This window comes from Penicillium digitatum, chromosome 4 (assembly GCF_016767815.1).
Source record: "Penicillium digitatum chromosome 4, complete sequence".
NCBI lineage: Eukaryota > Fungi > Ascomycota > Eurotiomycetes > Eurotiales > Aspergillaceae > Penicillium > Penicillium digitatum.
Window position 1 is genome coordinate 1,401,412 of NC_089387.1, and position 26,913 is coordinate 1,428,324.

At 47.3% G+C, this 26,913-nt stretch overlaps 5 protein-coding genes and 3 non-coding genes across 8 annotated transcripts; 5 read left to right on the plus strand and 3 right to left on the minus strand.

Moving 5' to 3' along the window:
- Positions 1-2,657: 2,657 nt before the first annotated feature.
- Positions 2,658-4,469, minus strand: Pdw03_0467 (Glucose dehydrogenase, putative; the record flags this gene model as incomplete). The annotated part of the gene is made up of 3 exons (XM_014675045.1): positions 2,658-3,604; positions 3,664-4,377; positions 4,439-4,469. 3 exons carry the CDS (start codon positions 4,467-4,469, stop codon positions 2,658-2,660), a joined length of 1,692 nt encoding a protein of 563 aa, XP_014530531.1.
- Positions 4,470-5,429: 960 nt separating this feature from the next.
- Pdw03_0468 (putative srpk) lies at positions 5,430-6,828 on the plus strand (the record flags this gene model as incomplete). The annotated part of the gene is made up of 5 exons (XM_014675046.1): positions 5,430-5,564; positions 5,629-5,855; positions 5,912-6,051; positions 6,108-6,316; positions 6,382-6,828. 5 exons carry the CDS (start codon positions 5,430-5,432, stop codon positions 6,826-6,828), a joined length of 1,158 nt encoding a protein of 385 aa, XP_014530532.1.
- Positions 6,829-7,177: 349 nt separating this feature from the next.
- Pdw03_0469 (Acid phosphatase, putative) lies at positions 7,178-8,729 on the minus strand (the record flags this gene model as incomplete). Its single annotated transcript, XM_014675047.2, has 2 exons — positions 7,178-8,538; positions 8,597-8,729. 2 exons carry the CDS (start codon positions 8,727-8,729, stop codon positions 7,178-7,180), a joined length of 1,494 nt encoding a protein of 497 aa, XP_014530533.2.
- A 2,700-nt stretch (positions 8,730-11,429) lies between these two features.
- Pdw03_0470 (Allantoate permease) lies at positions 11,430-13,938 on the plus strand (the record flags this gene model as incomplete). Its single annotated transcript, XM_066099612.1, has 5 exons — positions 11,430-11,681; positions 11,745-12,141; positions 12,200-12,743; positions 12,810-13,181; positions 13,533-13,938. The coding sequence occupies 5 exons, from the start codon at positions 11,430-11,432 to the stop codon at positions 13,936-13,938; spliced, it is 1,971 nt and encodes a 656-aa protein (XP_065957339.1).
- Positions 13,939-18,251: 4,313 nt separating this feature from the next.
- Positions 18,252-18,367, minus strand: Pdw03_rRNA14. Its single transcript, XR_010715610.1, has one exon. It is a non-coding gene; the product is annotated as a 5S ribosomal RNA (ribosomal RNA).
- A 466-nt stretch (positions 18,368-18,833) lies between these two features.
- On the plus strand, positions 18,834-18,949 carry Pdw03_rRNA27. The gene has a single exon (XR_010715623.1). It is a non-coding gene; the product is annotated as a 5S ribosomal RNA (ribosomal RNA).
- Positions 18,950-22,713: 3,764 nt separating this feature from the next.
- Positions 22,714-22,829, plus strand: Pdw03_rRNA20. Its single transcript, XR_010715617.1, has one exon. It is a non-coding gene; the product is annotated as a 5S ribosomal RNA (ribosomal RNA).
- Positions 22,830-25,281: 2,452 nt separating this feature from the next.
- Pdw03_0471 (Aryl-alcohol dehydrogenase, putative) lies at positions 25,282-26,702 on the plus strand (the record flags this gene model as incomplete). The annotated part of the gene is made up of 2 exons (XM_014675050.1): positions 25,282-25,488; positions 25,542-26,702. The coding sequence occupies 2 exons, from the start codon at positions 25,282-25,284 to the stop codon at positions 26,700-26,702; spliced, it is 1,368 nt and encodes a 455-aa protein (XP_014530536.1).
- Between the last annotated feature and the right edge of the window lie 211 nt (positions 26,703-26,913).

The window sequence follows — 26,913 nt, forward strand, 5'->3', positions numbered from 1 at the left end:
GAAGAACAAACGAACCGTCACCGCGCCCCTGCCCGTTGATACCGTCCTGGACAACTGGTCTGGCTGAACGACAGGAACATCCGAACCCTCCGCCCGCAGAAGAAACTGGACTGGAAGAACCTAGGCCCCTTTAAGGTCCTAGAAGCTATAAGCGCACACGCTTACAAGCTCGAACTGCCTGCTAGTATGAAGATCCACCCTGTGTTTAACGTCAGCCTGCTACAGCCTGCCGCCACGAACCCGGTAAATGGACAAGTTGCTGAACCCGCACCGCCTGTCGAAGTCGAAGGACTGGAAGAATGGGAAGTTGAAGACATCTTAGATTCCCGCTGGGAACGACGAGGCCGAGGAGGCCCGCGTCTGAAGTACACCGTCAAATGGATTGGTTACGACGAACCCACTGAAGAGCCTGTTGAATACCTGGACCACGCCCGCGAAATCATACGGAACTTCCACCGAAGATACCCGCACAAGCCTCGCCTCGACGGAGCTCGGCTCTAAGGGAGGGGGTACTGTCACGGTGTGAACCGTGATGCTTAGTAAAAGGAAGATCACGACACGTGATCTCCGACCTGTTTATCTTGAACTTCAGTTCTAGATCCTGTTGTAGCTCTTCGAGCTACGTCTTGTATATTAGCCTGCCCCTGCCTGTACCTGCCTGTCAATGTGAATCTGATCTGTTACGACCTGTCCCTGCCAGTCATCTCCTATCATACCGTCCTGCCAGCCCGCACCCTGACACTATCGACCCCGTTTAGGCTAAGAAACTAGGATATATATACCTACTCTCCGCTAGCTAGGAGTCTTTTTCGATAGGAGGCTAACGTAGAGAAGCTATATACTTACCTAAGCGGGTAAGGCCCGCGCTATCGCCTAATGTATCCGCAATCTAGCCTGTATAACCTATAGCCCGCCCGCGAGCTTACTTCGTAAAGCGGTTATTACCTATATTATCCCCTCTGTAACTTTCGGAACTAAGGCCTAGTATAGCGGCCGGAATAGGCCTATAAAATAGGCTAGTAAGGGCACCGTTAGCGCCTATTTCGGCTAGTATATTAACATCATCGAGTCGACCCTAGCACTCGCTATCCGCGGCGTCCTCCCTATATAGCGCAGCACACTAACTACCTCACTCTTTAGGGACGTGGGTGTCACGGTGCGAACCGTGATGCTTAGTTGGAGGAAGATCACGGCACGTGATCTCCGACCTGTTTATCTGAACTTCAGTTCTAGATCCTGTTGTAGCTCTTCGAGCTACGTCTTGTATAATAGCCTGCCCCTGCCTGTACCTGTCAATGGGAATCTGATCTGTTACGACCTGTTCCTACCAGTCATCTCCTATCATACTGTCCTGCCAGCCCGCACCCTGACAAAGGAGCTTAGTGTTTACATAGTAGCGTAGCCTATATTTTCACCGGATTTAAATCCTATAAAAGCTATATAGAATTAGATCAAGGATTAGATAGAGGAGAAGTATAGAGATTTGTATATAACGCCTACTACACTCAGAGGGGTTATTCGTGAAGGATACTATACCGGAGGATTTCTTAAATAGGCTAATTAAGAGTATACCTACTTAGTGCTAAGCGGTTATTGATACTTGGGGGGCTTGCTACTAAATACTTAGTGTAATGTATAGTAGTAGTAGTATTGTACAAAAGAAATTGTTGTATATTGTATGTGAGAGAAATGGAGAGTTAAAAGGTTAAGAACCCTGTTTTTCAAAAGAATAATGCAGTATCAAATTGTAAAATACCGTGTTAAATACCATGCTAATTTATACGCTAGTGCCGCCACTGTGGAGGTGGTGAATCTTTATAGGGTAGACTGTTGTATATGAGATTGTGAATCTCCATGATTTGGGCGAACTGACGCTCCTAGACTGATTAGCCTAGACAGTATCGAATTAGAGCCCGAGAGGTCCCGAAATATGGACATTTAGTGCAGAAAGAACAACTGTGGATATGATATCGATGGAGTAATAACACGGCCAATAATTTTCGCCAGTCTTGAAACCACCTAAGTTTTGAAGCATTTGGTCTGACGATTTTTCTCTTTTATCGGGATTTGATATGCAGACGCGTGGATTCGTACGACTTCCCGCCACGTTCCCAATTGGTAGTTTCTCGGGGCCACGCTAGTACATCCAGATGCCTATGGAGTACACCTGCCTGACTTCTGTAGTTAGTACGTCGTAAAATCTAGTTGTATTTATGCTGCCCCACTGTGTATTACAACAAGAGGGTCAAAAATGATATTTTTAAGTTTAACGGCGCGCAGAGCCATTGCCAAGTTCTCCACCGTCTCATAACAACGGATAAACCCTATTTTCCAAGGTTGCCTTTCTACAAGACTGAAACTTCGCGATTTCACAGAGAGACTAATGATTGTAGAAAACATTTCCTCCAATGACATCGGTCTTTGTCAAAGCCTGTTTAATCTTCTTATTCAACATATTCTCAATATTTCACTTCACGTAAACACAAGACGACATGCGATGGTAACAAGAAAATAACGTAGATGTTAGTTCCCGTGAAGCTTTATGTACTTCTTTTTTATGCACGCCATGCATCCATGAATACGCAATGTCAAGTTTGTATTGGGGTGGGGATATGTATCAGCTAGAGTTCACTAACACTGATTGGGTGTTTTGGAACCTAAAGGCTATACTCCCTCACTAACTTATCCGCACAGATTGCGCCAGTGACATACGCAGCGGCCTGAACATGCGCATTCACTAACACCGGCACAACCGACATATCTGCCACGCGTAGATTCTCAATACCTAGCACCCTGAAATCCGGATCCACGACTGCGTCTGCATCGTTCTTTGTGCCCATCTTCACAGTTCCCGTCATGTGCCAACTTGACGTGATATTCTGCCGCCAATATTCTAGAAGGTCCTCATCTGACTCTCCTTTAGGCATTGCCAACTCCGCCACGTTATCTTTGGTGTAGGATTCGTGCTTTGCGACGCGGAAGGAGTCGCGCAAGGCCTCGATCGCCAGTCGACGGTCGAACGGGTGAGCCAGGAACTTGGGGTTGAAGGAGAGCGGAAAGTCAGGGTCTGAAGATTGCAGTGTGACTTCTCCACGAGTCTGCGCGTTGTATAAGAAGACGAGAAGACAGGAGTAGTTCAACGCCTTGTTTGGGAAATCCGGGATGACCCAGTGAGCGGGGAAATGGGTGAGGATCTCGTAGTGTGGCACGGTTTCTTGAAGAAGATACTTCTGTTCATCTGCAGGAAGTGACTTGAATTCTGGCGTGGAAACAAGCTGCTCGGTCAGCTTGAACCAGCCGATGCCCAACTCGCAAGCAAACTTCGCCCAAGGGCCTGTCCCGTCTTCATCCCATTGCTTTTGCGCAGCCTCCATGGCGGCTTTGTCGCCATAAAAGGCATTTCTGTCCGTGCTGGTTGCTGTGCGAGTGTTCACCATCGGCACGAAGCAATGATCACGAAGACCCTGGCCGATGGCAGGTGCATCGTGGACGACAGGGATTCCATATTTCTGGAGTTGGGCAGCGGGGCCTATGCCTGAGTGCATCAGGATTCGGGGGTCGTTTAGCGAGCCGGCGGATAGAAGGACTTCCTTTGAGGCGTAGTCTGTTTGCAACTATTAGTACCTAGTCATCTCGCCGAATGGGGGTAAATCGCATATTCACATTTGTTCCCGTTTGACTCAACACCCACAGCCTTTTTCCCCTCCAGCAGGACACGCTGTACAGGGGCCCCAGTAATGATAGTCAAATTATCGAGTTTCTCTTTGACCAGATCTCCTGCTGTCGAGCGCCATCCCTTGTGCGCCGAGTTAATCAGCACCGACATACCAATCGGATTTCCTGAATTATGATCTGGGTTCAACGGGAACCCAGCCTGCTCGAAAACACTCAAGAGGTCTGTCAAATCCCGCTCCCACTCCCGCGCAAAGCCCACATGCAATGGGCCCTCACTTCCATGGTTCTCCATCTTCGGATCCACATACTTTCTATCTACGCCCTCTGGAATCTCCGCATGGAACGTCTCCAGATCCTTGTACTTTTGCTGAACACTTGCCCACGCAAAAGTCTCATCGCCAACAATTCTCGCCCACTCTTGGTAATCGTCGCGCGCACCGACGCTGTACACGCCGAAATTGATGGAGCTCGAGCCGCCCATGCACCGACCGCGACTGTAGTCGATCTCACGGTTGTTGCAGTCCGCCTGCGGAATCGTCTTGAATCCCCAGTTCATTGACTGGTCATGGAAAGTGAGCCATCGCTGACCGTCAATGCGAAAGTTGCGATCTTCCCTGTTATCACCTGCTTCGAGGAGGAGGATGCGGGGCTTGGAGGTCGAATTAGCGAGGTCGGCGGCGAGGACGCAGCCGGACGGGCCACCTGCAAGACGTGTTAAGGGGGCTCGGGCCAACGCTGTTCGGGTCAACTGGATATCACTCACTCCCAACGACAATAAAATCAAAGGTGGACATAGTGTGAAATGAGCGGGTTAGATGATGCGGATGTCGGTTAGGAATGAAAACACCCAAAATACACACAGCGATAAACAAACTAGTATTTCCAAATTATTGGGCGGGAAGAAGAAGTAAATAAATACGCGATTTTCACCGGAGAACAGCGGAGATACCAATAGGGGGACCCTATTCCCAAAGTGGTAATTCGAGGAATTCTTGAAGCTCTACTCCGTATAACATGATGAACAGGCTGCTGCAAGAATTGGACCAATGAAATGCTGGCTTGTAAAATATCCCCACAATACCTGTAACGGTCGTGCAGCGATGACCGAAGGTGCCTCCCGTGTCGGGCACACGGATCGTCGGCCCCGTGCCAATTACAGGGGCCGGCCCCTCTTAAGCGGGTGGATCATGTGGGGCCTGACACAAACTTACCCCCCTCGTAGGAATTCTGTCAACGTGGCTCTGCTAAGCCTGAGCTAATTTTCAGTTACGCTCTGTAATGAAATTACCACAAAATACTTTATCCTTCATAGATCAATCTGTTCTCCATAGTTGAATCAAGGAGAGGTCTTTTAGACCAGTAAAGATTCACTCACGAAAAATTCTCGAACTAACTACACGCCATATGTCTTCATAATTAGGCCTTCGTACCTAATAGATCCTTCTAGTTGGTTGTTCAAAACCAGTTTCATACTAGCGTCAACTGACCGGCCGGAATTATGAAGACATTTTTCTTACGGACGGGGGTACATGGATGATCTTCCAGGGGTTGACTATTTGCGCTATGTAGTTAGCTTGACAAGCTAGTTGGTTAGATAACCTGTACTCCGTACGGAGTACGGAGTACCTGTAACTCTTTACGTGCTGATGATTTCCTGCGGACCGTTCTGGCTGGAGCCCTTCTTTTTAATTCTCTCCAACTCCCGCTTTCATCTTCCGTTGTTTTGTCCTCTGCTTTGCCGAGCACTCGAAATAATGGCCAGTAAAGCCGAGGCATGGATTCTGATGTCCCTTGCTCTGCTCACGATTTTAGTGCGTATCGGAGTGCGATGGAAGCTTGTGGGGCCGGCCAATTTCCAACTTGACGATTATCTCATGCCAGCGGCGGGAGTAAGCTGCCTGTCCTGTAAACACCATTGAAAGAAGTCACAATTAACATAGTGTGCTTCCACAGATTGTCTTCATATTTGAAACAATAGCGGCGTACCTTGTCAGTTCCAGATTTCATGACCTGACTAATGCCTACATGACGCCTGAGCAGCGAGCAGCGGTCGACCCGCATTCGACTGAGTGGTCCTATCGTGTTTCCGGATCCAAGCTCCAGATCATTGGATGGTCACTATACGTGGATATTCTCTGGCTAGTCAAAATTAGCTTAGCAGTCTTCTACTCTCGATTGACGTGCGGTCCACACATCAACTGGGATACGATGAACCAAGGCACTGACTATCTTACAGGACTGGCCTCCAAAACCTCCCCGCGCGAGTTCGGTTGTCATACGTCATTTTGGGTGTGACATACGTCGTAACAACATTGGTCCTCTTGCTCTCATGCCAACCCTTCCATGCCTTTTGGCAGATTAACCCAGACCCCGGCAGTAAGTTCTACCGCCATTAATTATACTGAGCGTCTTATCTTAATTTGTTTGCATAGATCACTGTCAGCCATCCAACTCACGGGTTTATGTTCTCGTTGTCGTGGTGTGCAACGTTCTCACAGACGCCTACCTTCTCTCAATCCCTCTTCCCCTTCTCTGGACTGTTAACCTCAACCTGAAACGAAAGCTCCCCCTTATGTTTCTCTTCTCCGGTGCCGTATTTGTTATGATGGCAGGTGTCATTCGGTCTGCTACAATTATGAAGGTACGTCCCATGCAAGCAGAAACACACGCCAATGATTTGTCATAGATCTGACTCGTATACTATAGTCTAACCCCGATGGGGCTGAATCCGGCTCGAGATGGGCTTGCCGTGAGACTTTTGTCTCAATAGTTGTTTCCAACTTACCGATCATTCAACCTCTTATCCGCAAGATCTTCAAGAAGATTGGTCTCTCAACTGTTTTCAGTTCCTCGGAGAAGACAACAGGAAACCCATACCAGCTCTCCAGCCGAGGCATGAAGACCTTGACAAATCGCGGCGAAGGCGACAACAAGAGAAGCAAGACGAACGCTGCTGCGCCGACGCATATGCAAGCTTCCGCATGGGGTAGCGATGAGCACATTCTCGGTCATTCTGAGCCGTCCTCCAACAATATTACTGTTATCTCGGAGACTATCGTGCGCAGTGAGCCATGGATAATCGAGGATGGTTCCGGTACGATTGATTCAACGACACCCCCAAAGGATTGGAGGAGTCCGTTGTCTCATCAATGAGAGCCACAGATATATCATGAGATGTACTTTTATCATTAGATGTGTTAGACCCTTAATGACTATAGGGCTATATGGACCACGGTTAGCATAATTATTAATAGGATAGATTCTTCCGATCATGGGATGGCACATGAAAACATTGGCATCAACGGCGTTTCCCCTTTGTTTCTCCCGTTTATTTCTGTAAAATTAGACAAGTATTGCAAAAAAATACACTTCGATGTTCGGGGATTAGACCAAGTCTTTATATAATATATTTTTCACGGCGCTAAGATATGGAAATAGACACTATTTTTGTTTAAACAGATTTAGCTTGAGACAAGAGACATGTTTTGTCCCCAATCTTCTATCACTGATCCACAAAATCCACCGCATGCGTCTTGTACAAAGTACTAGAATCCAGGATCTCTCCAGTAGAAGACCTCACGAAATCAACCCGCAAGTGCTGCTCATCCAAAAAGCTAAGCGTGCTGTAGCTATAGTCATCGGCATACGCAAACTCCGTATAGGTAGGCTGGCTGCCAATAGAGCTCAACCCCTCAATATTACCCGGACCGCCAGCAATAATATACATGGGCGCCTTAGGGTTCTCCATGCCGTTGGGATCGGCGGTGCCATTAACAACAGGTGCAAACCGCTGCGAGTTGTGCACATGGCCAAAAACACCGACATCAACGCCGTACTGGTAAAACAGACCCTCAAACGCCTCTTGGCAGGGACCGCAGATGCTCGACGATCCTCCAGTTGAGTACCACGGTCTGTGCCCGGCAACAATTAGCCAAGGGGTAACACTTCGATCGACGGAAGCGAGGTCAGCCTTGAGGAAGTCGAGCTGCTGATTTGGAGCACCAAATGGCCCCCCGTTCAGCTTAGCGGAGCCATCTTTTCCGCTTGGTGCATTAGGGAAATCTGTTTCGGTGTCGATCATGACGACATGGGCCATGCCGTACTCGAAAGAATACCAAAAGGGTGGGTTTGAGAGGTTGCGGGCTGTGCGAGCCAGGGTTTGGGCTGCTGTGTTGGATGACGAAGAAACAAAAGACTGCGGCATGAGATTCTCGTAACGGTGCATAAATTCAGTGAAGTTATTTTGGCCTTTAGGGCAAAGGTCGTTCAAGTATGGAATCTCTGAACAGTCTGCTTCGTGATTTCCGGGGCTGGCCATGTAGAGCTTGCGGCCTGCGATTGGTGCGAGCTGGTCGTAGAATTGTTCGATAATGGCCTCGTAGGCTTCTTTGCCATCCAGCAAGTTTGCGAACTTGAGATACCAGTCGTCGGCGTAAGCGAAGTCTCCTGGGTGGATGACGAGCTCGTAATCGTTGATCGTTTCCGCGAGGCGACCAATTGTGGCGTGGTTTAGTTCTGGCTCCACAACTGGGATGGTGTCCTTTTTTGTGCTTTGAGATGTGAAGCCATTTTTGCCGTAGACACCAAGATCAATGACCACGTCCATGCTGAACGCAGTTTTATCGCCGGGTGTGCGAGGGCTGAGGAAATGGCCCACTGTCGAGTTTGTGGACTCGATCTTATAGTAGTAGGTTGTCCCGGGGGTCAGGCCTGTTAGGATGGCGACATTCGACCACGTCCGGGAGGGGTCGTAGGTGGTCGACGAAGATGAGCAAGCTTTGGTGTTCAGGTTGCTTTCTGACAAGCCATAGCTCACGCAACTTTGTTCCAGCTGTCCATAGGTATTCCAACCAACCGACACAGCTAGAGGAGATCAAGTCAGCCCTCATTCAAAACTCACTATGTTTAGCAGCTTTCTCACCATTAGGTCCATAGACTGCCAATCGCTGCTGGAATGGTGTAGTCAAATCCGTCGGAATCTGAGGATATGTGACACCAGCAATGACGCAACTAGCCACGAAGGGCAACAATTTGAGGAACGAAATTCCACCCATGACCATCTAATGTTGTTTTTTACAGATTTCCGAAATCCCAGGTCTCACAAGCACTTGGTGCTTCGGCTCTATATACAATTCCATGTCTCGGAGCAGGTGCCATAAGCATAACCTATTGCGCATCATGCAATGCAATCAAAGCCAATCATGCCCGACATGCAAGGCACGTCGCTCATTCTGCAGATCGTTTTTATGCGTTGTCACCTTGGCTTACGACTCATGTTTGACATACGGATCCACTACAGTGGTTTAGGATTAGTGAAGATAGAATAGAAAGCGAAAATTCGGAGATGGGTCAACTTTCGGCGACGGGATGGTTAGACTTCGGAGGTAATTTACTGGCCGACCCAGTTTGGCGTGCACGTGTAACAACATGATGGATCGGTTGGTTTTCTGGAGGATATCGTCAACTTAGTTGATTTTCGCATGTGGTTGTAAATATCCGAAGAAAGGCATATGTTTTCGACTTCAAAAGTGATGCCCATGGTGTCAACTGTGTTGCAAAAAGCAAGCCGGAAGAAGAGGAAAGATGATTGAATTTGTGATCTTTGGTACTTATGACACTGAGTACCGACCGGATTTGGGCCGAAAAAGATGCTAGACTGGTTTTTTAGCCTGCGTACTTGCCTCGCGTAGCTGCTCAATATTGCTACACCCTTGCCACACCTCTGCTTTGCAACTCCATTCCCGAGGAACTTGCTGGGATGCAAAAAATGGCGGATGCCAACTCTATTCCCGACTGTACATATCCCTGCCTGTGAGGATCGATAGATTCAGGGGGTGGCAATTACAGGCTAAGATATAGTCTAGGCTGATTCCTAGGTTCATCGGTCTGTATGTGAAATACACCAAGAAAGAGAGAGAGAGAGAGAGAGAGAGAGAGAGAAGTAAGACTCCGAAAAACAAACACGTGCAGCCATATTTTGGCCCGACCTATCAGGCAGCAATGTTCAAAAAATCACGTGACCGTACGGCAAGCCTTTGTAGACTTGCGGACGGCAAACTACAAAAGCAAGGTCTGATCTCAGATTAGGATGCCCCAAGAATCTCAATACAATGGATCCTCGAGAGTCAAATGCATCAGAAGAAAGAAAGGCGTCTAAAGCAGGCCATGTAGTCATGCTGATAATTCGGTGTCGGGGCTTGCGTTCCCTTAGCAACTGAAGAAGCAAGTCGCATAAATCAAAGGAAGCTGATACCATTTCTGCCTCCACCCTTCTTGCTAGATTTTGTCTTCACCAAACAGAATGATAAGTTGATATTTTCGGATGCAACAGGAGATGGAACTTACCGCAACCAAACATCTGCCTTCCACGGGGATCAATCACATGCATCTCATCATTCATCACATCCTGCATCCCAGCTATCAGGGCCAGTGGCAAGCGAACAGTCTACAACCGATTTCAAATATTGCCTTGATAAACCGATATGGCATAGAAGTGCTTTAGCGACTAAACCTGAAAACGGACATCACCACACGATATTGTATCATCTAGTATTTTTATCACATTTGAACAAGTGTGTATAGTTGATTTTAAAGGTGATCCAAAAATCCGAAAGATTAGGTGAGTCCTCGCCAAGAAACCCGGGGGGTTTGAGTTTCTTGGCGAACGGTGGGCCCCGGATCCAGAGACGACTGTGATTTTCTAAGCGACCTTGAAAAGACCATAGGGATGACAACGTCCTGTGATCTGGGTTCTCTAGTGACATTACTGGAGCCTTTTGACTTTATGAAGGGCGCTGCAGATGGGTCTTTTTGATTCAATCGATGCCAATCCATGTGACTGCTGACAGCACCCAAAAGAATCAGTTGATATGCCGATCTTTACTACCAATTGCTGAAAACTTTCATGCTGGAAATTTGTGGCTGAAAGAAGGGGGTTGCTCGGCAATGATTCCCGGTCATGCTCGGCAGTCACCGCCACCTGGGGAATTCCCCGGCCCCCGCGTTCCTTTTTCCGACGCAATTTCCTCCACAGATGTATATCTGCACCCGATTCCAGAACCTCCAGAATTTCTGACCGCAGAAGCACGGAATCAAAATCTTTGTATCACATACCCCAAAGCGGTTCAAGGCCAGGTGCGCACGTTTCCAGCCTCTACACGCTACAGATGTTGTTGTCGAAAACATGCCCCTGTTCCGGTATCTTTCAGATTTCCTAGCGGGGCACACAGCTATAAATTATATATCCAATTACCGGATAGAACTAGGAATGAGTTCAAGCCAGGAATGACATCGTCAGCTTTCGTCTTGTAGCCCTTTGGGGGATCAATACTCGGAGATTATCCGATGTCGCGACGGCTGGAAAAACGGCGACCTTTTTTTTTTAGCTATTCCAGTCTCATTATGAGGATTTTTTGCTAGGACCAGGACAAGCACAGGCACAGGGGAAATTATCAAACCTGTAAGATGTCGAATCATTCGATGTTCCACACAGAGATAGTTCTTCGTGTACACAGTCAAGCAGAGCCGCCCCAGCGACTTGACCCCAGACCTTGTGCCAATCCCAAATCTCCGCAAAACAATTTTCCACCAATGGCGACGAGTTCCTAATTCTTACTGACAATTTCGGGCCTTTCAAGCAAGGCCCTTACATTGTGTTGCTCATCTTAAATATAATTACCGGTCATTCTAGAATACCCCTTCGACCAACTACACCAAACAATACGGGAATTGAATGAGAAACTTGGCACTTCGGTATGGCCATCAAGAATGAAAACTTCCCCGAGGTCCTGGTGCCGCAGAGTGAACTTGACGTCCAGCACATAGAGGAGAACCTCAAGGTGTCGGTGGCAGACAAAATAAACCAAGGAGAAGATGGTGAACTTTATCTTGAAGCAATTCGGAGGTATCCTAATGACGACGCCATTGAAAAAGAGGCAGAGAGGAAATTGAAACGCAAACTTGACATGCGTCTCATTCCACTTCTTGGCATATGCTACTTCTTCTATGTATGTTGCTCGTTTCAGGCTCGCCTTGTTGATGTCACAGCTAACATCGTCCGTCTCCAACAGTATGTCGATAAAACAACACTTTCCTACGCAGCAATCTTTGGTATCAAAGATGACCTCAATCTATCCGGTTCAGAATACTCGTGGTTGTCAAGCATTTTCTATTTTGGATGGTTAATTTGGGCAATCCCATCCAACCTCCTTCTGCAGCGGAGTCGGATGGCTTGGTATCTTGCCTTCAATATCTTCATGTGGGGTGTGGTTCTCATGTGTGAGGCTGCATCGAAGAGCTTCGGCGCACTTGCGACACTCCGAATCATTTCCGGTGCGTTTGAGGCGATTGCTGACCCAGCGTTCATGCTCGTCGTCTCTACTTACTATACCCGTGCCGAGCAGCCTTGGCGTATCTCGGCATACTATCTGTGGAACGGCATCGGTACTGCAGGCGGTGGTCTTATTGGTATGTTTCGTTAATTGTTGTACAAAATTGAGTAGCAAGCGCTTATTTTTATGCCGAGGTTATGGAATCGGCAATATCAAAGGTGGCCTTCAATCCTGGCGCTACGAGTTCCTTATAATCGGTGCTTTTTGTGCTGCCTGGGGAATATCATTGGGTCTACTGTTGCCTAACTCGCCAGCAACACTTTGGGGTTTCAATCATGATGAGAAGCTCATGATGATTGCGCGACTGCGATCCAATCAGACAGGTATTGAGGGACGGAAAGTTAATTGGCGTCAGGTGAAAGAGGCGTACCTCGATTATAAGACTTGGCTATTCACCATCTTAGGCTTTCTTGCCAACATTCCAAATGGCGGAATCTCCAACTTCTCTACTTTGGTCATCCAAGGCCTTGGGTTCGACACACTCAATACTGCACTTCTTGGTATTCCCCAAGGAGTTATTGTGGTCGTTTGGATTTTCCTTGGAGGATACGCCAACCAGTACATGCCGAAGAATAGCCGTACCCTAGTCTGTGCGCTATTTATGGTCCCGACCATTGCGGGCGCACTCGGCTTCTTGCTTGCTCCCGATAATGCATACGTCGGCCGGCTGATCTGCTTGTAAGTCTTTCAACTAATGTTTGTGATTAAAGAGCAGTCCCTCATTTATCTCACAATTTTTTTTAGCTATCTCACTGGGTCCTATCAAGCCTCATTTGTGATAACCCTTTCCCTTGTCACCTCCAACACTGGTGGTCAGTCCAAAAAAATGATCGTATCGGGCATGATCTGGCTTGGAGCATGCATCGGTAACATTGCTAGTCCCTTCTTTTACCAATCCGAGCAAGCGCCGGCATACCCCCTAGGGATTGGATCTCTGCTTGTTGCAAACTGCCTTGAACTTATGCTTTTCTTTATACTCCGCTACGCCTTTATATGGGAAAACCGACGAAAGGAGAAGATCCGCCAGGAATTGCGGGAGAGGGGGAGCGAGGATGAACTTATGGCCGATTCCACGGCCTTTGCAGATCTGACTGATAAACAAAACCCAAATTTTGTGTACGTTTATTGAAGGAAAATTTGTCACGATACGACTCTGCGATTGAATGCGAAGGGGCAGAGCGGCCAAAAGGTCAATGCCTGATTTTTCAGGGTGGATGTCTGACATTGCCTTATTTTAGACTGGCAGAAATTGAAATACATGAATTACTAGGATGGTGGGCTTAATAAGCAAATTATCTAAGTTCAAAAGAATGAAGCTACTCCCACTATGTAAATCCTAGAATCCCCTATTTTCTCGGCGTTGAAGCCTTTCACTTTATATTTATTTCCCTCTCCTCTCTGTTACGGATCTATCTGTCACCAACCAGTAACTAGTGACCCACAAGCCCCCGAACTGAACTCTGGTAGACCCGGTCCTGAGCAGACCGCTACCACCGAAGAACCGCCTGCTACCGCTGAAGAACCGCCTGCTACCACTGAAGAACCGCCTGCTACCACCGAAGAACCGCCTGCTACCGCTGAAGAACCGCCTGCTACCACTGAAGAACCGCCTGCTACCACTGAAGATCCGCCTGCTACCACCGAAGAACCGCCTGCTACCGCTGAAGAACCGCCTGCTACCACTGAAGATCCGCCTGCTACCTGTAAAGTCCCGTCCGAGGAACCTGCCTGCACGACCAACTGGTCTCGAGAAACGAGACATTGCAGCCGTATCGCTAGCTGCGTGTGCTGCGTATGCAAGAAAGAAATACAGCATGTTCGCAATTACAACCGCGGACATCGAGACTGCACTGAACCCCAAGACCGACACTGAACCTGACCCCGTGTCTGCACTGCCTGAAGAGTTTAGAGACTTCGCCGAAGTGTTCTCACCCAAGGAAGCCGAGCGCTTGCCACCCCACCGATCATACGACCACAAGATGGTCTTACAAGAGGACAAACCCTTACCTTTTGGGCCCCTCTATCCCATGTCCCGAAATGAGCTCGAGGTCCTGAAAGACTGGATCGAAGATAAGCTGAGGAAAGGGTTCATTCGGCCCAGCTCCTCGCCCGCTGCCTCGCCTGTTCTGTTCGTGAAGAAACCCGGCGGAGGTCTCCGCTTCTGCGTGGATTACCGTGCACTGAACGCAATCACTGTTAAGGACCGTTACCCGTTGCCGCTGACCAAGGAAACCCTGAATAACCTGAAAGGGATGAAGTTCTTTACGAAGATTGATATCATCTCCGCCTTCAACAATCTGCGAATTGCGAAGGGACAAGAATACCTGACTGCCTTCCGTACGAGATTAGGACTGTTCGAATCATTGGTGATGCCATTTGGTTTAACTGGAGCCCCCGCATCCTTCCAACGATTTATCAACGACACGTTACGAGAGTACCTGGACTGTTTCTGTACTGCTTACCTGGACGATATCCTGATTTACAGCCGCACGCGTGCGGAACACATAGAACATGTACGAAAAGTCCTCCAGCGCCTCCGAGAGGCAGGCCTGTTCGCAAAACTATCGAAATGCGAATTCTGTGTGTCCGAGACGAAGTTCCTTGGTATTATCATCGGTGAAGATGGTATCCGTATGGACCCCGACAAGATCGAAACGATCGTGAACTGGAAAACACCGACCTGTCTGACTGATGTGCAAGCCTTTATTGGTTTCGGCAACTTCTACCGCCGCTTTATCAGAGACTTCTCGAAAGTCATCGCCCCGCTCGTGAGACTCACGAAGAAAGACGTCCGTTTCGAATGGACACCTGTCTGCCAGCTGAGCTTCGAAGCCTTGAAGAAGGCGTTTACATCTGCCCCGGTTCTGAAAGCGTTTGACTGGTCCAAGGAGATAGTCCTGGAAACAGACGCGTCTGATTTTGTCTCTGCCGGTGTACTGTCTCAGTACGATGACGCTGGAATACTGCACCCTATCGCATTTTTCTCGAAAAAACACTCCGCCGCCGAGTGTAACTATGAGATATACGATAAAGAACTGCTAGCCATAATCCGCTGCTTCGAAGAGTGGCGTCCCGAACTGGAGGGCACACCCTCGCCCGTGAAGGTCATAACTGACCACCGCAATCTGGAATATTTCACGACAACGAAACTCCTGAACCGCCGCCAAGCCCGATGGTCTGAATTCCTGTCCCGGTTTAACTTCAAGATCACGTACCGTCCCGGAAAACAAGGTGCAAAGCCCGACGCCCTGACCAGGAGGTCAGAGGATATCCCTAAAGAGGGGGATGAGCGCTTAGCGCATCAGAGCCAGACTGTTCTGAAGAAAGAAAACCTACAGATAAACGTCACAACACGACAGAGAAACGGAGTCACTACAACCACTCCACCTGAACTGCCAGACCTGCCAGAAGAACCGCCTGCTACCGCTGAAGTCCCGCCTACTATCACCGTTCCGCCCGACATTGCCGATCCGCCCATCACCGCTGCTCCTGAAACAAGAGTCCGATTCATCGAGAACAACCTGCCCGAACCACCATCTACGATCAAGGATTTACTGCTGGAAGCCTACAACCAAGATAAAGTAGTACAATCTATCCTGGAAGCGTTAGACAAGAACGCTAGCCGTCACCCTGAGATTACACTTGCCGACTGCGAACGAAGAGGCAACTACCTCTACTACCGGAACCGCTTGTACGTCCCTGACAACGATGAACTGAAAGCTGAAATACTGCGCCTGTGTCATGACAAGCCCACCGTGGGACACCCTGGCCGGTCGAAGACCTATGAACTGCTGTCCCGAGAATACTACTGGCCTAGAGTATACCAGTACGTGAGCGACTGGACCAAGAACTGCCATACCTGCCGCCGTATCACCCCCGCCCGAGAAGTCCGTCAAGGGATCCTGAGACAACTGCCCGTACCTGAGAGAGCCTGGCAAGATATCAGCATGGACTTCATCACGCACCTGCCCCTGAGCTACGGTTACGACGCCATCCTAGTCGTGGTAGACCGTCTGACCAAGATGAAGCACTTCATACACTGCAAGGGAACCTGCAACGCTGAAGAAGTCGCCCGCCTGTACACCGGTCATGTCTGGAAACTGCACGGCCTGCCGAATACCGTTGTATCTGACCGAGGACCCCAGTTCGTGGCCCAATTCTGGAAACACCTGACAAAGCGCCTGCGAATCACCAACCTGCTGTCAACCGCTTATCACCCGGAAACTGATGGCCAGACTGAACGCGCGAACGCCGTACTGGAACAATACCTCCGAGCGTATGTGTCCTACTTACAGGACGACTGGTCTGAATGGCTCCCGCTGGCCGAATTCACTGCAAACTCTCATTACTCCGAGAGCACCCGAGTTTCTCCGTTCTACGCGAACTATGGGTTCCACCCCCGCATCGGGTTCGAACCATCCCAGCCTGCCAGTCACCCTGCGACCCGAGACGCGGAAAAGTTCGCTACACGAATGCAAGAACTGACTGAGTACATCCGCGCCGAGATACTGTCCGCACAAGCCCGATACGAAGAACAAACGAACCGTCACCGCGCCCCTGCCCGCCGATACCGTCCTGGACAACTGGTCTGGCTGAACGCCAGGAATATCCGAACCCTCCGCCCGCAGAAGAAACTGGACTGGAAGAACCTAGGCCCCTTTAAGGTCCTAGAAGCTATAAGTGCACACGCTTACAAGCTCGAACTGCCTGCTAGTATGAAGATCCACCCTGTGTTTAACGTCAGCCTGCTACAGCCTGCCGCCACGAACCCGGTAAATGGACAAGTTACTGAACCCGCACCGCCTGTCGAAGTCGAAGGACTGGAAGAATGGGAAGTTGAAGACATCCTAGATTCCCGCTGGGAACGACGAGGCCGAGGAGGCCCGCGTCTGAAGTACACCGTCAAATGGATTGGTTACGACGAACCCACTGAAGAGCCTGCTGAATACCTGGACCACGCCCGCGAGATCGTACGGAACTTCCACCGAAGATACCCGCACAAGCCTCGCCTCGACGGAGCTCGGCTCTAAGGGAGGGGGTACTGTCACGGTGCGAACCGTGATGCTTAGTTAGAGGAAGATCACGGCACGTGATCTCCGACCTGTTTATCTTGAACTTCAGTTCTAGATCCTGTTGTAGCTCTTCGAGCTACGTCTTGTATATTAGCCTGCCCCTGCCTGTGCCTGTGCCTGTACCTGTCAATGAGAATCTGATCTGTTACGACCTGTCCCTGCCAGTCATCTCCTATCATACCGTCCTGCCAGCCCGCACCCTGACAAGTATTGGTCTGTTCGTTGGTGTTGTCAAGTGATAATATAGTAAGTGAGTCAACAAGGTCGTAAGGTAAACACAAGTAACAATGTATGATTGAAGACGAAGAACTAAACTAAGTACATGAGAGAGTGTCCTTATATATCCTACACCCCGGGGTAGATCGACCCCTCTGAGTATATCCTACCCCGTGCAGGGATATACTCCTCCTGTGATCACGTGATTGCTTGGTTGGCTCTCGGTGGCCCATCTGTGTACCCGGTGGGTCACCACTGATTGGTGACCGGTAGGTCCGTAACACCGACCCGACTCGACCCTCAAAAGGGTCGGGTTTCGGGCTTTTCGAGCTTTGCGGAAGTCTACTCCTCCTCTCCACTACCAATCCTATACCACTCCTATACACTTACCCTAGCCACCGCTTAAAGCTTCTAGTAAGGTAATCCCTACGTTATTAATAATCTAATTACTAAGGCTAGCCTTGTTACTATCGTAACTTAAAGACTAAAGTCTAACCTATTCTATCCCGCTTATCTAGCCGCTAAAGCCTGACTTTTACACATATTAATCATCTTAAAGGTGGGTCTAAATAGCTTTAACTATGGTAGAAGGGAGAATATAGACGATCTTATCTTTATAAGGCTCGAGATTGTGATAATTTCAGGGGTAGGAATAGCTTCAATCTTATGGAATACGGGGTTTACATAGTTTGTAGGAATAGTTTCAATTTTTAGTGATCGGTGTAGAGCGGTGTCTAAAGCGGTCTATAATTCAGGCATCAATCCCAAAAAATCCAGGCATTTGACCATTGGTCGCTTTGCTCCTTCGCACAGTTTGTGCGTTTTGTAGATTATTAGCGGAAACGTGGCAACTGTTGGCCTTGAGTAAAAGGCGAGGAGAAGGAAAAAAGAAAGAAAAAACATACAACAGTGAGGATTCGCTGGTGGTCACCCACCCAACTACTAACTCACCGGCGTGTGGCTTAAGTACGGCTGAGCGGACGGGAAGCCCTGTTTTCCACACCCTGTGGTCGTATGTAATCGATTAAGCTGGGAAAGAAATATAGAATAAAAAATCACAGGCATTACTTGGGATGTAAGCCCTACTAGGTCTTGAGTATTCTCGGGCTGGATAAGTCAGGGCTATAGAAGCTATAGAATTAAGGAGATTGTTTAAAAAAAGTTTTCTAACAAACGTTATGTAAGAAGCTAGAATTCAAATGTAGAGTATCAATTCACCTAGAGATAGCCTAGATTTGGCTTAGAAATAGGAAAGTGGGCAAAATAATAGTTCATTATCGTCATTTATGACTAAAATAAAAATCCCATTTAATTCTAGCGTAACATTGTACGTGCTAAAGAATAGTTGGTATTTTATAGATACGGTAACAAGTCCCTAGGGTGACCACAATTTTAGCTTCTCGCCCTCTTTATCAATCTTGTGTGTTCCACCAACCCTGCAGTTTAATCTATAGTTATTTCCCATTTTAATCGATCACATACGACCACAGGGTGTGGAAAACAGGGCTTCCCGTCCGCTCAGCCGTACTTAAGCCACACGCCGGTGAGTTAGTAGTTGGGTGGGTGACCACCAGCGAATCCTCACTGTTGTATGTTTTTTCTTTCTTTTTTCCTCTTAGATAGAAGGCTGAGAGGATCAATAAGGACAATTTCTTTTTTTTTTCAATTTCCATTTCAATCCTGCGAGATCTTTGTAAATCATATTAGATCGTTAGGGCATCTACAATTTCCGTTCGACAACCTTGGAAAGTCCGATGTCGAATCTTTATTGGTAGGAGCGGAAGAACATCACTAAATACATAAGCAACATAAAAATAAAGCTCGTGACCATCTTTGGACGGCATTCGTTCGGATCGTCACACAATGCCTTAGCTCTCCTACCCCATAACATTAGTAAATGCCAATACCATAACCTGATCAATATATATCAATCCGGGGCTTAAAGGTTACATAAAACTCTTGGCCAATCTTATTTTTGTCATCACTTCGAAGCAATAGAAGCAGTTTCCTAGGAATATACCCGCCAAGCACACACACAAAGTAACACCAAGCAAATGGAGTCCAAGGAAACAGGTAATGTGACACACAAAACACGACAAAATGCAGAATTTACCTTCCTTGGTAGACAACGCTTCTACTTCCGCTAATTACGCTAGCGCTTCGTGAGACCGGACCTAGGGTCAGGCGGAAATTTAGGACAAGGCCGGGCAAGTCTGCCGACTACATTTATTGTTTGCCCTTTTAAAAAAGGAAGATAAATAATTAAAGAGCTAGACAAGCAGAGCCTACACTTAGGTTTAGGAGATTGAACTATAAGAATCTCGGAGCATTACGCGGAGAAGCGCGATAAATTCTATCTACGTGAGCTCTTGTCTCAACTTAATCACCTGCCATGATATAGGAAGTCTTCGAAATTTTTTCCACATAAGCATTAATGTGATATTTAGATCAAAGTACCTAGCTACTAAGGGGTTACTAGTGGGCTCTCTCTGTCAAGCAAAATGTAGCCAAGGTTAATTTAATTCTCAATAAAATTATTATATACTATCTCTTTATCGTACACGTTATATACCCAGTCAGTCCGCATAACAGAGGAAAATTCCTCCGAGGTGAGATAGGTCTCGGTTAATCCAAAGCTGGAAACTAAAATTTCCAGAAGGGATCTTAAATCAACCTAGAAGAGCGGCCTGTATCTTTCGCTAAGAACTAGAGCGTAGCTAGTGTGATAAAAAATCTCGTAAAGTGATAGCTATCGGAGGAAGATCAACAGACTACAACGACAACTAGAGCCGGGAAAATTCACACTAGTGTAACTTGCTTTGATCTAATACAGCGCTTAATTAGAGATATACCCTCATTTGATTGGCTAAGTGGATAGATACCAAAGCCACGAAGCTGGGACAGCGTATCTCCAATGAAAGTAAGGGTTAGGGGCAAAATTGTTTCTACATTTATAGTTGGCTATGATCGGATCTCAGTATCTAACGAGATGGCCCCTCTGCGGGGCTGGGGCTTTAGAGTTTTTCTTCTATTATTCTCATTTATCATCCACACTGATGAGTGGATCGGATGACGGTACAATGGGTTTGAGGTGTCTTAACTCATTTCAGATGACCAGGAAATGAAACGTTTGCAGAAGGTGACGACGCATTCCGTTAATGAAAATCGGCTCGGAGCTCAGTTTTTGCCTCAAAACCAACGATCTTTCCAATTTCATTAAAACCTTAAAGAAAAAAATGTAGATTACATCTAGTTTTCGGTACGTGAAGAAAAGGAGCTATAACTTTTCCATGTCTTTATTGATGTAAGTTGTGAATAATTTTTTTTTTCCAAAAAGAGCAAAGTAGCAAAGTAAGAGAAACAGAAACTTGTTTCAGCTACTTTCGGCTCTCTAGGTATACCCTGAATTCCTGTGATGGATGTTACCTTAGCGAATAAACCTCGAGACCACATACTAGAACATTAAGGGAGTGAAAAACTAAGCTGAGTCTTGGAAAATTGGTAAATAGGCTTAATGGTTGCTGAATAGGGCATTTTGGCAATCCTGCCTTGAGTGCCAACGGCAACTTATAACGGACAGCCATCTGCCTCAATTTTTCCCCCGATTTTCCTCCTCCAACCATCCTATCCATCAGATATCCAACATCCTATCGCCTTCACACGTCAACTTTATCATGACTGTTGCATATCTTGATGGTAAGAGCCCCCTTACATAGCTCGAGGATGGAGGCCGCAATCAACGTAAGACAGTCATTGCTTAAGCCCATTGCACGCATAATCCAGAGCAACCTCGACCCTAGTTTGATACTGAGGGAGTTCAAACTGGCTAGCTTTTGGTAAGAGCACCGCATCTATCTTTACCAGACTTAGCCCTTTCTAAATGAGTTATCCCTTTCTGAACTGAGGATAAAGAAGTCCACTCACCATCATTTATCAAGTATATTTTTATAAGCTATGAAAGCTATCAGCTATAAGCGCTTTGGCTCAGAATTCGGAAATGTTAGGCACGAGCGCCTCCCGACAGACTTAGGCAGCCCGCACTTAATCGACACATCTAGTCGCACAGATCAAACAAGCCATACGACCGAGGTATCAATTCGAAGTGGCTGTAAATATGATGAGATAACGGCCGAGTGGCCGAGTGAAAACTTCAACTCGTTGACGGAGACGGGGTTGGTATCGAGCGAGCCTGGGACATGTTCACGCTCATAATACAAGTTAGCCTATATATTGTAGGCTCCGGGCTTGCAGTAAAGCCTGAGTCGCGTTGCTGCGATGCAGAGAGCTAGTGGCCACAAAGACCACTAGAGACGCTAATCCTAAGTGAGCTTCTGCAAGATGTACATCTGCAGTGTCCGACTAGTAGCGACCCCGACTCCAAATGTAACTGAAATCTCGCGAGAAGTGTGTCTGCAGTAACGTCTGAATGCAATTGTGTCACCGACAGTTAGCTGTTGAAAGGAGCGAATTTTTTGCGGCACCGGTTAGCTCCAAAGAGGAGCAACTTTTCCGGTCTTCCATGAACCCCAGTCTTCATGGAAGACCGGGGTCTCCTGTATTTATGCCAAGATGAAGCACCCCGGAAATGTCGGTATAGATAGTGTTGCTCCCATTAGAAAATATAGAAACAATAGCACTGCCACTTTTTAATAAATCGAGGTATTTAGAAAACCCCAATCTTACTATTAGAAACGATTAGGGTCTAACGTCGATCTATGTACATGATACTAACATTGGAATTAAACACTGACGATCAAGGCTTCGGCGACCAACGTGAGCATACTTCTAGATATTTCCTAGAGCTAAGTTTTGTTCCGACATTCTAATGTATTCTATAGCTATAGGTACCCCGGACAGAATCGGTGGTTTGTAGTGAAAGCCAATGGAAACGCTCCGACCAAATAAACTCCATACTAACGAGACACCCACAAAGGCGTTATTCTCTCCACTCCGCCACAGGCACTAAGAAAGGGAAAGAAGAATAACCTTATATTCGGGAGGCTATATGATGAGTTTGATCACAAGATAATGTTAGAGATAATTTAGGAAGATCGGTTAGAAACCTCCTAATCTAAAGTCACAAAGAAGTGCTTGCGTAAATTAATTGCACTGTTTCTGAGTTAGCCTCAATTTACTTCTGACAATTCAATCATTCCTCTTATTACTCGGTCTCTGCCAGGCGCATCTACATCCTAAATGCCCGATAAATTTAAAATTTGGCAGGACAACTCAGCGTGGGGATCGCGTGACTCGGTTCTTATCCTATCTACTGCGCACCTTGCTACCCGCGATGCAAAACTTACTGTGGTCATTTTCAACTCTTGCTATATGTTCATCATCTGCAAAAAAAAATACCACATACGACCATAGGGTGTGGAAAACAGGGCTTCCCGTCCGCTCAGCCGTACTTAAGCCACACGCCGGTGAGTTAGTAGTTGGGTGGGTGACCACCAGCGAATCCTCACTGTTGTATGTTTTTTCAATTAGTGTAATAATGACACTCCCAACCAAACCAGTCAAATCGGCAGTAGAGCATCTATCGGTTTACAAGATTGAAAGAGCAAAGCTTGGACAAATTGCACCTCAGAATTGGCAGAGTTCGCGCATTTGCCTTATCTGATCCAAGGTTGCAGAGATACAGCCTGTGAAGATAGTTTATCTTGTAGCTACAGGTGGAAGAGAGAGTAGAAGAATGAAAAGAAGAAAGCACCAAATTGAGTAGAACTAGCAAATCCTAGGTACAAGTACCTAGGATAAACCATACTAAAAACGCTTGGTCTGCTAGCAAATAAGCGTATTAGTACTAATAGTACTAATACGCGCAAGACCCTATCAAAGCTAAGTGTCACGGTGCGAACCGTGATGCTTAGTAAGAGGAAGATCACGACACGTGATCTCCGACCTGTTTATCTGAACCTCAGTTCTAGATCCTGTTGCAGCTCTTCGAGCTACGTCTTGTATAATAGCCTGCCCCTGCCTGTACCTGTCAATGGGAATCTGATATTTTATAACCTGTTCCTACCAGTCATCTCCTATCATACCGTCCTGCCAGCCCGCACCCTGACACTAAGCTAAATAAAATAGATAAATTTTCCTACGCCTAACGAGCTTATTTTACCACATCTTAATTAAAACTCGGAGTTTAGCAAGCAGTATACTCTATCAAGTTTACACTTCTTTAGACCTCGCGTTTTATCATTATATATATGAGCTATGTTAAATAAGTGACAAGTCTAACATACGCCTAGTAGGCCCCTAGTCAAGGCATCGCTAGCCGCCTATTTTGCACCGAATTTTATGCTAGCGGTTGTTAACTAGTACTTGAAAACGGATCACGTAAATGTAAAGCCTATGCCTAGGTGCACTCCCTTCCGTTCGGCCAAAAGACCATTATGTCAGAGCTCGAGCTCTGACATGCCCAGGACCAACATATATATAGTAGCGCACATATTTATCTGTGACACATTGACATTCGAAGATTAAATCCTTACTACGTAAAAATCTTACTTGATCTAGCTACTAACTAGCGTAGTTTTTAAATTGCTACTTCTAACCGTGCCAAGCGCCATCCTGGGTGGTTGGGCGCTTGGCACGGTTAGTCCTAGCTTTTAGAGTTCTTAATTAGGTCGGTAGTAGGCTCCTAAACTACCCCAGACATTCGAGGACTAGTCTCGCAACTTTAGCAGAGTTTATTACTACTAATATAACTTAGTAGCTAGCGTGTATTATAGGTAGCGTCTAAGATACGCTCGTTAGTCTTGCGTCTAGAATTTTTACGGCCCCCCGAAAGGGAGGGCTATTAACTCCCTAGCGCTACTATACCTACCACTAATCTAATGTTGATATTAGGAGATAGAGTGTACAGATCAGGAAAACCTGGAGCATACTCCCAGTCCAGTATGCTCCCGCGCAGCCCATACAAATCCACGTCAGGATACGGAATTCCTTGGATACAAAGATGCGCAGATAAAAGGCAAGATAGGAGAATTTAGCTAGGATCATGGCGTTATAGTAAACGTTTTGGTGGACAATGAGTATTTTGGCGATCAAAACGGCATTCTCTGGGGGAATAGTCATGGTGTGGTATCGCATCCCGAGCCGAACGTAGTGAAATTGCATTGCAAGCATTCCATATGTATGAAAAAGCCCTGCAACGCAGCATACATCGTCCCATCCTATACGGGCTTTTCAGATTCGTCGGGAGACCCCACGCAATATTACCATGAGGGTAGCGAGTGCGACAAGGATTGTGTTGGCGATGAGCTGGTCACGCATGATGGGGAAGGTGAAAACATATAATCTCATTTTGTTATGAATTCTATCAGTTTGGATTTTGGCGTATGTTCTGCAAATTGTAGAATATCAAAGGCGAAGGAACTTGAAAAAAGCTGCTAGTCCACGGGTAGCAAACTCGGTTGTCTACCTCTGTTTTTTTATAAAGTACGATGCATTAGGGCTTCGGACTAACTGCCAAACAAAATTATCAGCAAGAGGTTACAGGCCGGCATGGCGGGCCATGTTCTTGGACCGAAACTAGTTTTTACCAAAGGACTTGAAGGCTAAAGAAACAAACTGTCATTGGAAAGAATATCAACTAGCTCAACCTAGTTGGGGCCAAATAAAACGTGCAAAGACCTTTTCCCCTATTTTCTCCAGTTCCTTAGTTTTTAACAAATAGGAAGTCACTTCACTTGTTCCAGGGTGGATACTAGCCACACCGAGGGGGGTATAAGCGATTCTCTGAACAAAGTACAGAGTACAGAGCTGACTAGGTGTGTAAGTTGTAACAGCTTACTTGAAGCCTACAGGACATGGTACTTCTGTCATCCTCAATCAATTCTCAGTTTACTCTTTTTTTTTCCCTGAAATGTTTCTACATCAATTTTTCACTTCCTCTCCATAGTCATCAAATCTTGATAAACTACAACATGGATGACTACGACTACATCATCATCGGCGCAGGAATCGGCGGTCTTGTTTTGGCAAATCGGCTAAGCCAAGACACCTCCATTACGGTCCTCCTCATTGAAGCTGGCGCCAATCGAATGGGGGATCCTCGTATCGAAACCCCTGGACTTTTGGCCACGATGTATGGCAGCCCGGACTTTGACTGGGATTACATGAGTGTTCCGCAGGTATATCCGCTCTACACATCACCTTCTCGTATTTAAAGTCAATTCATGGATAGGTCCATGTAAAAAACCGACAAATCGGCCAGCCCCGTGGTCGTGTCGTCGGCGGCTCCTCCGCATTGAATTTCTCCGCGATTGTATACCCTACCGCATCAAACTTCGATGCATGGCAGGTGCTGGGAAGTTATGGATGGGGCGCCGAGAATATGGCCCCCCATCTCCGGAAATTTCAATCGTATACTGCACCCAGTGAGGCTACAGCAGAACTACTTGGGACAGGCCGATACATGAAAGTTGATAACCAAGGATGCGATGGCCCTGTCCCCGTATCTCTTCCAGATGTTTATGGGCCGCTCAATAAGGCTTGGAACGAGACATTTGCGAAATTGAGCTGGGAAACAGATGCCGATCCTCTTGATGGCCATAAACTGGGCGCTTTTACTTGTCCACTAAGTGTCGATGTCAAGACGGGGGCAAGAGGATATGCAGCGGCATTTTACTCCCCTGGGGTTGCGGCGCGGCCAAATCTTCGACTCCTCGCAGAGACTGTGGTCGAGCGAATCCTCTTCACCCAGCAAGAGGGAGATGTTATCGCTACAGGTGTGCAAGTCAAGACCCACGACAGCTCATACGAGATCAAGTCAAAGAAAGAAGTTATTCTGTGTGCAGGGAGCCTGAACTCCCCTCAATTGCTCGAGCTCTCGGGCATCGGCAGTGCAGATCTGCTCCAGACCCACGGCATCCCCGTAGTCATCGACAACCCCGCTGTAGGTGAGAACCTTCAAGACCACAGCATCACGAGCATTAACTTGGAGGTCGCCGATGGCCAGGTCTCGGTTGATATCCTGCGCGATCCAAACGTTGTCAAGGCACTCATCAAGCTTTGCGAGGAGACGCATGGAGGCCCTCTCGCAGGTATGCCCCTCAGTATCGCCTATCTCCCGTTAGTGGATGGAACCGGCGCTGTGCCGAAAGAAGAAATCAACTCCTTGCTCTCCAAATATCTCGACAACGATAATCTGCCGACTAATCTGCAAGCGCAGTATTCTCACATCCGCAAGATACTCCTCCAAAGTGAAGACCCCTCCTTGCACTACATCTTCCTCCCCACCCAGCTCCACATGAACCCAGGTAAAACAACCCTTACCGACGTGCGGGCCAAATCTCTCCCAGAGAACTACATCTCCATCATGATGCTGCACAGCCACCCCTTCTAACGCGGCTCGGTCCATATTTCCTCCGGAAAGAGTGAAGATAAGCCCACCTACGACCCGAACCTGCTCTCCCACCAGCTCGATGTGGAGATAAGGACTTCTCATCGCCGTGTGGCTTGCAGGAAAGAACCTGCTCCCTTCGTTCATGAAGAACCTGGGAGATCCAAATCCTCCCGTCATAGTGCTTAAGATTGTGCTTGCCGATGGATCTTTG